Here is a 13,361-nt window from a genome sequence, read left to right on the forward strand (position 1 = left end):
CATAATGCAGTATTTGTTCTCTCTGAACCAAAAGAATGAACATATATTGAAATGAAAAGTTCAGATTTATAAAAAGCTGAGTTGAGGTGTGTGTAAATGTCAGACGTCAGCTGTAGAGTTGACTAAACAGAACACAACGACACTGTTTGACATCTGCACATACATATCATTCAGCTATCTAGACTCAAGACTTTACAGATACAAAAATAATTTTAAAATATGGTAAAAAATAATGCATAATTATAGTTAATTCATTAATGAGAACGTGAACACTTTCTAGATCAACACACAGTCATGTTTAAAATTGTACATGGTCCCGAATAAATAAAGTAAGTAAATGTATGGACTGTGTCAATATTTGTTATTATGTTGGAGGTTGTGAATGATTTAAATGTTGATTTTTGTGGCTTTGTCAGTGTTCACATGCTAATATTACAGATGATAAACCTGTTTTATATGTAACTGGTGCTTTAACAGGACTGAATTGTCAGTTTCACTGCAGTGATGCTTCATGTTGTTCAATTCTAAATCAAATAGCACCATCTAGTGGTAAAAAGTAAAAATCAGGATGCTGTTAAAGATTGATCTACAAAGAAGAAGTGAAATAAAAAATAGTGTTGACATGCCTAAACGGAGCCGAGGCGCCATTACAGGGTGTTGGATGTAAAAACACAGACCAGGAGGATTGAACTGTAAAACCAAAGAGACAGAGGTTTGGTGAGTCTGTGTGTTAAAGGATAATTCACATATCAGAGAAAATGGCTGAGAAGAAGATTGAAGAATTAGAAAGTTTCCTGAGTTGTCATGTGTGTTCAGAGACGTTCAGAGACCCTGTGTCTCTGAGCTGTAACCACAGATTTTGTTCAAACTGCCTGAAGGAATTCTGGGAACAAACTAAGAACGAAAACTGTCCCATTTGTAAAAGAAAATCTTCAAAGGATTTTCTTATAGTGGACTTTGCTTTGAAAGAACTGGCTGATTCATTTGCTGGGAGGCTGAATGTTGGACCATCTGAGACAGAAAAAGGAGAAAAGAAGGTGGAGGTGGTCTGCAGCAAACATCAAGAAGAACCTAAACTGTTCTGTAAAGATGAAAACAGAGCTGTGTGTTCTATCTGTGATTTTCCTCATCATCGTCAACACACTGTGGTTCCTGTAGAAGAAGCAGTTACTGAAATGAAGGATCATCTGAAATCTGACTTAAAGTCTCTACAGGAAAAGAAGAAGAAATATGAGGAAACACAGAAAACATACAATGAAATAATCCAACACTTAAAGAAACAGGTTTTGTTCACAGAGAATCAGATCAGAGCAGAGTTCAACAAACTCCAGCAGTTCCTGAAAGAGGAAGAGGAGTCCAGACTGGCAGCTCTGAGGGAGGAAGAGGAGCAGAAGAGGAGGAGTGTGATCAGAGAGATGAAGAGGATTGAGGAGCAGATGTCCTCTGTGTCAGACAGTATCTGTGCTGTTGAAGAAGAGCTGCAGAAAGCCAGCGCTCCATTCCTCATCAGTTGTAAAGACACTCAGAGCAGAGCCAGAGCCCAGTGCTCAGTGTCAGAGCCACAGCTGATCTCAGGAGCACTGATCCATGTGGACAAACACCTGGGCAACCTGTCCTTCAGAGTCTGGGACAAGATGAGGGACAAGGTCCACTTCAGCCCGTCATCCTGGACCCAAACACTGCACATGGACGCCTCCATCTGTCTGATGATCTGACCAGTGTGAGATATGGAGACACTTATCAGCATCTTCCTGATAATCCAGAGAGAAACACTGAATATACCAATGTTCATGGATCTGAGGGCTTCAACTCAGGGAAACACAGCTGGGACGTGGAGGTGGGGAGACCATCCTGTATGGAACATCGGTTTGGCTAAAGAGTCAGCTGACAGAAAGGGAGAGACATTTGCTTCACCAGAATATGGAATCTGGTGTTTATGTCAGTACAGTGGAAAATACACTAATGGTGCTGATCAGACTGTGACAGTGCAGACGAGTCCACAGAGGATCAGAGTTGAACTGGACTATGACAGGGGGGAGGTGTCCTTCTACAACGCTGAAGACAAGACTCACATCTACACCTACACACACACTTTCACTGAGAAACTCTACCCTTACTTTGGTATTGGAAAGGCTGGTGATGCTGAAACCACTGATATTAAAATCTGTCAGAGGAAGATTTCTCTGTTGTTTACGTAGAAATGAAAATGTGAACGATAGATTGTGTTTTAATTTTTCCAAAACCAGTCATATTAATACATGTAGATGTGAAATGTATAAAACCTGTTTAACTGAGTAGAATGGAACAAACAGTGAACACTGAGGTGATTTATAATATGTTAATTACATGAAAAATATTATGTTTCTATTGATCAGATGAAATGAAAGTCACTTTGTCTTATTACCTCCGCCAAGGAACAGGAGGTCATGTTTTCATCAGGGTTTGTTTGTCTGTCTGTTAACAAGATAACTCAAAAAGTTATAGAAGGATTTTGATGAAATTTTCAGGAAATGTTGATTCTGGCACAAGGAACAAATGATTACATTTTGGTGGTGATGGTGGTGAAATGATCTTCCTTGGCAGAGGTCTGCGCTCTCTGAGTGCTTTTCTAGTTTTTATTAATGTGACACCGTTAGTCAAACCTGTATGTAGAACAATGTCTTACCTGAGTGTCATTATGGAAGTCTAGGCTCCTGCAAAATAAAAGCACCTCCTGGAGAATTTAAAACTGATAGAGCAAAGTTTCTATCTTGTGAGAATAACAACAAAATACATAACTTATCATTGCTACCTAAAGAACCACTTCAAGAAAATTCTACACGTCATCTCATTACCCCACTGAGGGAACTCCTCTAATTCTATATTATTTTAATATTAATTAGTTAATATTAATAATTAAATTTGGAGTAAAAATAGCTCTATAAATTGTAATCACATTACTCTCAACAGTGTGAAAAATATCTTTACACATTTCATTGTTAATTTTGACAGTGAATTGAGTAGAATTAACTTTGAAAATTTGACACTGGCCATAGAGTAAATTTTACTCTAATTCTGAGTGGGACCAAATGTTATCTGAAAAAGAGTTAAATTCAACTCTCTAAAAATAAACTGAGCAACTGGAGAATCTATGCTTTCTGACAAGGTACTCAACATCCATAACCAGCTTTATTAACTTACTAATCACCGACATCACTCATCATTTCAGTTTTCTGATGATTATGAGTGGAATCATCTGTAACACACACTAAAACTCTGTTCATTCATTCCACTCTTCTTTAAAAAGTTAGTGAAGGCAACATTATGTGGTTGATTGATCACATTTCATTTAATTACATGTTTATGTATCCTTGTGTGTTGACTTTGTACCTGAGTTTCCTCTGGTGAGTGTGCAGGTGTTTGTGTTGGATCTGTTAATACACATTTATCAGGTATATTATTGATCATCATGTATCAGAAGCTGAAAAAGTCCAGTTTTTAGATGGTTAAAAGAGTCTTGTCTCATACCTCTTGCCTCATCTTTATCTCTGAGTCAAATCAGAGAAGTTAACACACATTCAGGATGTGATGGAGTTAACAGGTAGAGGTGATAATGTTGAGAACAGCACCCTCTACTGGACACTTACTGAATCCATTTTCCTGCTTTATCCATGAATACGTTCATTCATTTACTTATTTTTTTGGCTCCAGGTGTAGATTATGTTTTTTTTATTATTAATTTTTCCAACATTTTTTGTTGTCAAATCAAGGCTCAAGTTATTTATGAAGCAGAAGTCACAGGAATGTGCTCCCATTCAGATATTTACCGATCTTCTCTGGTTTATACTGGTGAAAAGTTAACCTTCTGGTATCCAGGTGAACACATTATGGACTTCGTGTTATTAAAGGTTATATTTTTTCTCACAATTTGTATTAGGTCAGAATTCAAAAGTTGTTCATTTTTGTCAGATTTTTAAAATTCTGACCCTGCCACTAAAATCAGCACATTATAAACTATGTTAAATTATTACATTAACACCCTTTTACCAAGTGAGTAAAAAGTGCTCATTTTAGCATTTAACATTTGACCTAGCATGTTAATGCTATTAATCACTGACATATGCCAGGATGAAAAAATAAAACAAATAATAAGTAATCCAATTTATGCAGTATATTGAAAAAAAAAAGCTTTTTGTGTTTTTTTGCATGAAAAAATATGGTTTACATACAAACATGGCATTTAAAGGGTTAAAACTATGACAATTAGTGAGTATTTTTGTTTATGGCTGAAGTTGATGAAAGACAAAAAAAAAAATGTAAAAAGAAAAAGTTTAAAAATAGGACCAAGGGTCGTGTAGTTCAACAGCATATTGAAAGAGTAATTTTGTTTGAGCTTTCAAGGTCTCTCAAGGTTCAAAGGTCATGGCACCAAATGAAGGCCATATGTGACTCCCCATCTATTGTCAATAGTGATTATTTCAATATCTTCAACTGTTTTCAAGTTATAGCACTCTGAAATGTGTCCCATTATAAACCAATGGGATTTTTTAAATTAAAAAAAAAAAAAATCATTAAAAAAAAATAATAATAAAATGAATAAAATAATAAATTAAAATAAAAAATAAATTAAACAAATAAATGAATAAAAAATCAATATTTCTCAGTTTCTTTGAGCACACTTGGTAGGCCTTACCCCAAAGAACCCCTGCTATGACTTTCAATTGATTCTGGCTGATGGTTTTGGAGAAGTTTCAGAAATTTGGACATAGATGACCTTGAGTTTGACCTTTCATGGCACCAAATGAAAGCCCATATGTGACTTCCATCTATTGCCAAAAGTAATTATATCAATTTCTTCAACTGTTTCAAGTTACAGCACTTTGATATTTTCTCTCATTATAAACCGATGGCTATTTTTAAAATTTCAAAAATTCATGAAATGTCCTACTTCTTTGAACAAACTTTGGTAGACCTTACCCCATAGATGTTCCACAACAAATATCGGTCGTTCTGACAGACGGTTTTGAAGAAGATTCTTGAAAGTCCCCTCGGCCGTCAGACTGCACAGATTATGTGCTTTTGGTGATTAGGAAGGACCTCTGTGGGGGGTTAATATATCTGCTGCAAATAGCCCTTCATTCACATGTCTTCTGCTGGAGATAGTGTTCAAATCCTTAAATCCCTGACACTACAAAAGGAAAAGTTGTGCTTTACTTACATTACTTTTCATGTATGTAAGTATTATCAGCTAAATGCAGTTAACCATTAAAGACGTGGGCGAGGAGGGAGTTGACTTAGATTAAGGAGGAGGATCTCAAACGTTCCATCTTTCATCTGGAGATTCATCACTGGAAAGAGATGGAAAAACTTAAAGGATCTAAAACTGTGACATGTAGTGGAGTAAAAGTACAATATTTACCTCTGAGATGGGGTGGAGGAGAAGGATAAAGCTGCAAAAAAATACTCAGGGACAGACAAAAACAGACACAAAAACACCTTAGATTAGTTTTGTTTTTATTGTTTAGACATCGTTTCTGCAGAAATGCAAAAGTAGTTCTACTTAGTGATTGGACATGGAACACATCCAACACATCTCTATAAATTTAGGTTATACTAGCTTTGTTACAATACAATAATTTGTTAGAATCACTAATAGAAAAAGCAGAAGGAGGCTAGATGTGTGCATAGCTTATAACCAACCTCCAGACCAAAAAAAAAAAAACAATAAAGTGAGGGACAAAAGTGTCATAAATAAATGCTTTAAAGGACTCCTGGTGACCATACGATCAGTGGTTCATCCCCAATGTGACAAAAACCAACCCAACGACGTGGCCTTTAGGAACAAACGGCTGCAAACAGAGCTGTAACTGACGGATACAGAACGCAGATTTGTAAAAGAGGTGAAAAGCTGCCAGATGGAACTTCAACTGATAAAAATCTGCTTCTCTGATGTGAAAATTTAGTTTTTTAATGCATCGCAACGTAAATATCCTGAATAATCGAATAGATAATAAATTTAGTGGCCACATTAGTCCCATGGATCAGTTTAACCACTTTGCGATATTTTATTTGCATGATTGACAGCCAATTATAAGAGCGTGACATTTTCACACCGAAAAAGCAGCAGTGTTAAGCAATAATCGACCAAAATTTTCAAGTGATAAAATGACAAATTGAGAAAACTGAAGAGTAACGTCAGATTCGTTAAATCTTCTGCATTATTTATCTGACTTGATGATATTTTCACGTTTCTTACAAAGTGAAATAAAGATTTTTAAGACTGTAATACAGCCTTACGCCCGCTACAGGTTCCACTGGCCCGTGGGATGAATTTGTGAATGTAAAATCACACTGAACTTATTTATGGTCGAGGGTGTCAATTCACGTTAGCCCAGTTTGATCTGAAGTGGGTTGGACCAGAAAAATAACAACAGAATAACCTAGAAACAAGTGGTGCCAGGCACAACAAACCCCGCCCCATCGCATGTATTGTAGCTTATTTTGGATTGATCCACTTTTTCATCCATATTCAATATTTGTTAAAAATAAAAATTATATATGTGCTAAGTTTGAAGTAAGCTGAAGCAAGATTGATTTGGTTTTTATAGACATTTGAAATTTTGCCCATTATAAGTAAAGAAAGAAAAATTTCAAAAGCAAGCCATCACTTAGATTTCTGCAGAGTGATGTCTAAAATTAACCTCTATATCTCTACAATGTTTTAAGTAAATTGAGTTAAAATTTAAGTTTTTTATAGTGATTTGAATGTTGCCCATTACAACTGGTCAACAACAAATTTATTGTTTAAGTTTTTGGAGCTGATTTAGGATAATTTTGGTGTGCTGAATCCAAAAATCACATTCATTTTGCTCAATCAGGTCAACTTTCTGAACAATGCTACATATTGGCTTTTAACATTTACATTACATTTATGGGCATTTTCACATCACGATACAAAATTCTTTCATATTTCTTGCAATAAACAGTTCTGAAGATTTTACTTTTGCCAATTTATGATTGGATTTTTTAATATTACAGGTGAATGACATGGCTTCGACTAGAAGATCTTGCAAAATTAAGCCTGACGTATTCTGCTACATCTGCGCTGAATACACCCATTGTACCTAACAGGAATCAAGTCACACGTTTCATAAAGTGTGCTTACCAATCTTATTTTAGCATTAATTATTATATTTTGTGAGAAGATCAAATTTTTCAAAATCAAATTAGCAAAAAAACCTGACCTGATTGAGAAAAACAGATGTCATTTTTGGATTTAGCGGTGCAAAATGGTCCTAATACAGTTGAAAAAAACCTAGACAACTTGCAAAAAAACGTTTTTTTTGTAACCCAGTGTTATAAGTGAATGGGAGAAAAAAAAGATTTTAACAATTTAAAAAAAAAAAAAGAACTTTGATGTACTTTTCCCAAAATGTAATCACATCTATTCTGGATAACTGGCATCTATAAACCCAATGTGGTATGAATGCAACCAATAGTTTTGCTGCTCAAGTGTTAACAAACAAATAAAGAAACAAACCAAATCAAAAAACAATACCTCTTGCCTCCCTTTCAGGTAATAATGACAACTCCAACCTCAAAACTGAAATTTTAACAAACACTATGTCCGCTACTAACTTTTTTGTGCTTTTGTAGATGCACTGTGATCCGTGATGCACATGTGTAAATGATAAATCGAGGCATAATATTGTTAAAATTTTGTTGAAATGCCAGGTTCAGGCAACTCACATTTTTTGGTGAAGGATAGTTTATAAACGTGAACATTTTTCTAATTTAATTTTACGTGTTTTGCATTTAACACAAATAGAAATAGGCAATTTTTCTATTATTTTACTGGTCCGGCCCACTTGAGCTCAAACTGGGCTGAACGTGACCCCTGAACTAAAATGAGTGACACCCCTGCAGTACAGATCAACTCCTTCTCCAAACAGAGGAAGTGCATGTAACGCTCCTGAACCAGCCAGCTGGTTTCAATGTCCTCGTCCTTTTTCGATGCCTCTTTGGTGTTTGTTCGTCTGAAAATGGCTGTAACAAACCCAAAGTAAACGCATTTGCGTGAGTAAACACCGGGGCGCAGTACACTGCTGCTCCACCAGGGGGCAGCAGACACCTTCACTGTTGGAGACGGACTGGTTTTGGACCACACAAGTCTGGAACACGTCCTACATCTGAGTGTCTGAGAGCTAAGAAGTGAGGGAATCTGACTTTAATCCTTCAATACGGTGCAGCATTAGTTCAGTAACGGATCACGCAGTAGTGGGATTCCAAAAAAAAACAAAACACTTCAAAAACACAAACATACACAAACCAGTTATTTCCCTCCTCGCCGTCACCAGCACAGTTAATGCTTTAGGGTCATTCGAGAGAAAACCGACGACACAGGCACAAAGTGGCTCTGCTGACATTCCCCGATCAACAGGGAACAAGGACAAACTAAAAGCCGTAGTTTTTAAACGGATTTCCAGTGGTTTCTATGCCTCTCCAACACATGGAGGTTAAGGCTGGAAATGAACATGTGACCGGTTACTGGTGGAACCAAACCCACCGTGACATAATAAACGGAAACCGCAAGGATTCACTTAAGGCTCCACCTCTGGTCAAATGTAGTGTTTGATCAGCTCAAATACTGATTTCTTCAACAGTTTAGAAGATTTGTGTAGAAGCTGCGGACGCGTTTACATGCACATTAAACTCTCTCCCCTATCCCAAATGTGACGATATTCCAATCATGTAAACTGTGTATTCCATTTGGATATTTTACCAATGGTGGATAAAGGATTTTCTGATGAAGATGTGAAAAACAGCAAAATTTCTGAGTTTCAGAGCACACTAATTGTTTTAACCCATAAAAACCTACTTATGTGTCAGTTTCCGAATGATTTAAAGCGATTTATCACCACTTACTATAATGTTATCCTCTGTACTTTGCATTTTTTTAGTGAAAGTCTGGTATTCTCCTATATTTATTTCACTGATCATATAGATGCTCATGAAAACTCAGATTAAAGTTGAGGATTACTGTATCAAAACAGAGAAGACTAAAGAAAAAGTGATTTTTAAAGCAAAATCTATTATTAACTGAACCTAAACCCAGTGTGTCCATCCACTGTCATTGATCCAACTCCATGAGTTTTACTGGTGAACCAGTGTTGTAGAAGATGACGGTGTTTCCACGTTCACCATGGAGCCTCTGAACGTCTAAATGGGTCATATCTGATGACCATGAAAAGACAAATAACTGTATTTTACAATAATTATTTACATGTATTGATAAGATTAGTGGATCAACAGGTATTAAACAGTTTAGATCAGTGGATGGTTTTGTTTTTGAGGGTTAACAGACCAAATACAGGGTTCTGGATGTCTTGAATTACGCAAAAAAAAAATCTTGAATTAAGCAAAAAATCTTGAATTAAGCAAAAAAAAAAATCTGCCAATGGAACAAGTGAAAATTATCTTGGTAAGACTTCCTGAAATCAGATTTTCAAGATCTATTGTCTAAAAATAAGTTCTTATAACTCACTGAAAGTTACTCTTGAGGTGATTATGTCAAATTTTAAGTGTGATGAGATATTTTGACTAGAAATGAGAAAAATACACTTGATAAGATTTTGATTTTTTTCCAGTGCAAAGCCCACATTTCTAGTCAAAAGGACAAAACACTACTTTCACCTTTATGTTTTAGGGTTGGATGTCAGTGTTCTTTTGGATAACTCACACTCTGATGTTTCCAGAAGGTAGTGGATGATGTAAACAGCTCACTCAGAGTACTGTCTTTATCAGAATAAGAGTGTTTCGTGCATGTAAACGCAGCCCGAATGAACCACAGGAACCAACCTTCAAACTAAACTCCCTCCAACATTTACTTACTGCAACACAGAAGCGGGTAAACACATATTGTGCTCGGCGCGTTCACTCTGAGCCGAGCGCACCGGCGCCGCTACACATTTCACATAAAGTGCAAACTGACGAGGTTTTCCCGTCACGGCGTCAGACCAGCTGACACTCATGGAAAACCAGCAGCGAGACAGAAGGCGGAGACTACAGACGAGCCACACCCCCTCCTTAATGGCTCTCAATCACCACGGGCTCGTATCCGCCTGCAGACACCCTGAAAAAAAAAAAAAAAAAACAGATGGAGGACACATGATGTTATAGAATGGAAAATCATAAGAACATCTGTAGAGGCAGGTGTTTGAGAAGAACTTTAAGTGTTTCTATGTAGTATTAATATTCCACACTGTCACCAGTAGGAGTCAGTCTGGTACCAGAACACACTTAAGACCACCATTGAATCAACCCTTTGTAACCACAGGCTGTATCAGCCACTGCATAAAGTTTAATGCACATTGTTTACACACATCTGTATTATGGTATCATCAAGTTTTCTTCTTCAAACTGAAACTCATAGATGCTCATTTTAACAGTTTGTCAAAATAACACTGTCTTATAATCTTCACGTGCTGCATCAGCTGATAGTTTACATTATAGCTCTGTTAGCTTAGCTCTGTTTTTAGACTGAAAACAGCCACAGTAAAATCACCTCTGTTTTCTGTTTGGTTTGTGTCATCAGTAGCTGAACTAAAGATCCGTTTGAATCCAACAAACAAGGTCAGAACTGTCAGTTTGGTCTGAACCATGGATCAACAAACGGCAACTTAGCAAATATACTGGCAAATTGCTGACACTAAAGGGGTTTGTGTAATATACTGTAAATACAGACTTTACCGAGCATACAGACTGAGCATTAAATGTGCATTAAATGCGCTTAATGAATGTGCTTAATGAATTACTTTCTACAGCTAATATGTATCCTTTGTATATCTAGTCATAAATATCTATAAAAATGTATAAATTTGTTACCAAGAGCTTGAGTGAACTATTGAAACTGTATACCTGTCTTTTCTTTCCCTACATAACCAAATCCCTAATTCCCTACATAACCATTCCATTCTTCAAAACTCTTGCCATAAGTCATAGTTATATTTAAAAAAAAAAATGCATCCATGGTTTATCAAAATAGACACTTTAAAGAACATCTCAGCAAATTTTCAGTTAGGAAACACTTGCAACCGCACTTTTAAAACGTTTAGGAAAAAAGGAAAATTTAGATGTTAATTTTTGTTCCCTATATAACCATGCAGTTTTTCAAATTTTTATGGCAAAAGATGGCACTATATCTTTTGTTTCTTTTTATGAGCTTCAAGTACTAGTTAATACCTTTAAAATGATGTATTATTCATTTCTCTATCTTAAATACTTTTTGAATTACAGTAGAAAAGTAGTCGGGCACTCCCTACATAACCGTGTGACTTGATCCATATATAATTCCAAACTCTCATCAGCAGGGGTCAGCCTGGTACCAGAACACAACAATCAATAAACGGCAACTTAGCAAAGATATTCACATCCCATAATTACTTCATACTTTCATAAACCTCATAATCACACTCACCTATGTAGAAGAAACGCTGACATTTCAGCATCAAATTCCATTCTTTACATTTACAGCTGAGTCCAGAGTGGTAGAAACACTTTTTATTAAAACTAGTAACCACCACAAATATGCACCAACTCAACTCAGTGTACTATTCATAGTATTAAATTAACAAAATTTCACCTGTTTTAAACAAATTTCTGCTTTGTGTAGAGTTCATAGACATATATTTTTTAGGTCTTTAACAGGTGAAGACAACATGGAAACAGCTAATTTTTTTTTAGTTAATATCTAAAGGAGGATCTTTCCCCCAATGTGGGGCTCAAACCCACAACCCTGAGATTAAGACTCTCATACTCTACTGACTGAGCTAACCAGGCTGACATACATGCCAAAGGAGTGGTGAAAACATTTTCTGTTTTTATTAACGATTAATAACTTGTCTTTCTTACCATCATAAATATCCACCAATTCAAGCGAATCTATCATTCACAGTATTAATGAAAAAACGGAATCTTTACATATTTTTGACAAATTTCAGCTTTGTGTAGAGTTGAAGACATGATGCTTGTATGATCTTTGATGTAGTTGTTTTTCTAATTGATACAATCGGGTTCTGCTTTAAGGTGCTTTAAAGGAACATTGTTGTATAGTTTTAATACATTTTAAATTGTTGATGGTGTTTTACATGTAGGTTTTTAGTGTTTATGTATGATTTTAGAGTTTTAACATGTGTTTTATGTGCATTTCTTAGTCTGGATGAAGAGGAGTTTAGTCTTCTGGTTAAATAAAGATTTACTGGTGAAGACAACAACACAGTTCATTACTGACTTCCATTGTTTATAGGCAGATCACTCGCCCAATGTGGGGCTCGAACCTATGACCCCAAAATTAAGAGACTCATGCTCTACCACCTGAGCTACGCAGGCTGATTTTAAGACAAAAATAATTTAAATTTTCATCTTCAAAATCAGCTCCTTGAGCTAGATCAGACTGATTTTCAGACTTTATATTCAACATTTTTACATCAGTATCAGTGCTTTTTAATCTGAAGAGACAAAAAAAGTTACAGCGAAGAGTCTGACCTGTTTCCGAGCCTGATGCCGCTGAGTGCTGTGGTTCCATCTCTGCTGACGAACAGACGTAGGTTACTGTCTGCAAAACAAAAATAAACAGAGAGTGATGAAGTAACTGAAACACAAAAAACTGAACATGCACTGAGTGTGGCCAAACATAGAGTACGAGCACAAGTATGGGTTAAATTAGTCAGAGTAACTCATAAATGTGAGCGATGTAAGTATTATTACATGAGTTTTTATTTTCCTGATACCTTTTTTACTTTTACTCCCTACAACAGAAGTATCTGTAAAACATCACTCAAATCAACTCATTTTCAAGGGGAATTATTCATTATCTTATTTTGCATCATTGTACAGCTTTCCAACATTCAGATGATTTCACCTAAAATAGATGGATAATACTAACATGTAGAAAAGACCATCTTTGTTAATTTAGTGGTGAATATCACACAACAAACACTACACAAAACAGACAATAAGTGGAGATTGTAATGCAGTAAAACTGTTGTAATGTTCTGAGATCTGCTGCTGTTTTTGAAAACTGATGAAATGAGATGATATCCAATATTTTCAGTCTGTTTCTAATTTGTTTAATGCTAATGATAACACTTTTAGACCCATTTCAGAGCCTGGACTTTGTCACCTTAAATGTATTAAAGTTCAGTATTTCTACTTTCACCACATATTTTTCTCACACAAGTATCTGTATGTTTATTACTTGTTATAATTATGTGAAGTCTTTTACCCCTTCTGCCTGCAACTACACATTTTATTTTGCTTTAGCGATGTTTGCACATTAACTAAACTGTGTAGAGCATGGACCAACAACACAACCTGAATATCAC

At 35.9% G+C, this 13,361-nt stretch overlaps 1 protein-coding gene across 1 annotated transcript in view; it reads right to left on the reverse strand.

Annotated features, from left to right (window-relative positions):
* Positions 1 to 9,912: 9,912 nt before the first annotated feature.
* LOC115426349 (protein FAM102A-like) overlaps positions 9,913 to 13,361 on the reverse strand; it is a 46,190-nt gene continuing 42,741 nt past the window's right edge. Inside the window, 2 exon segments of the mRNA XM_030144407.1 lie at positions 9,913 to 10,111; positions 12,523 to 12,592. Coding sequence (XP_030000267.1) covers positions 10,066 to 10,111; positions 12,523 to 12,592 — 116 coding nt within the window. The 3' untranslated portion in view covers positions 9,913 to 10,065.

Source organism: Sphaeramia orbicularis, chromosome 9, assembly GCF_902148855.1.
Source record: "Sphaeramia orbicularis chromosome 9, fSphaOr1.1, whole genome shotgun sequence".
Classification (NCBI taxonomy): domain Eukaryota; kingdom Metazoa; phylum Chordata; class Actinopteri; order Kurtiformes; family Apogonidae; genus Sphaeramia; species Sphaeramia orbicularis.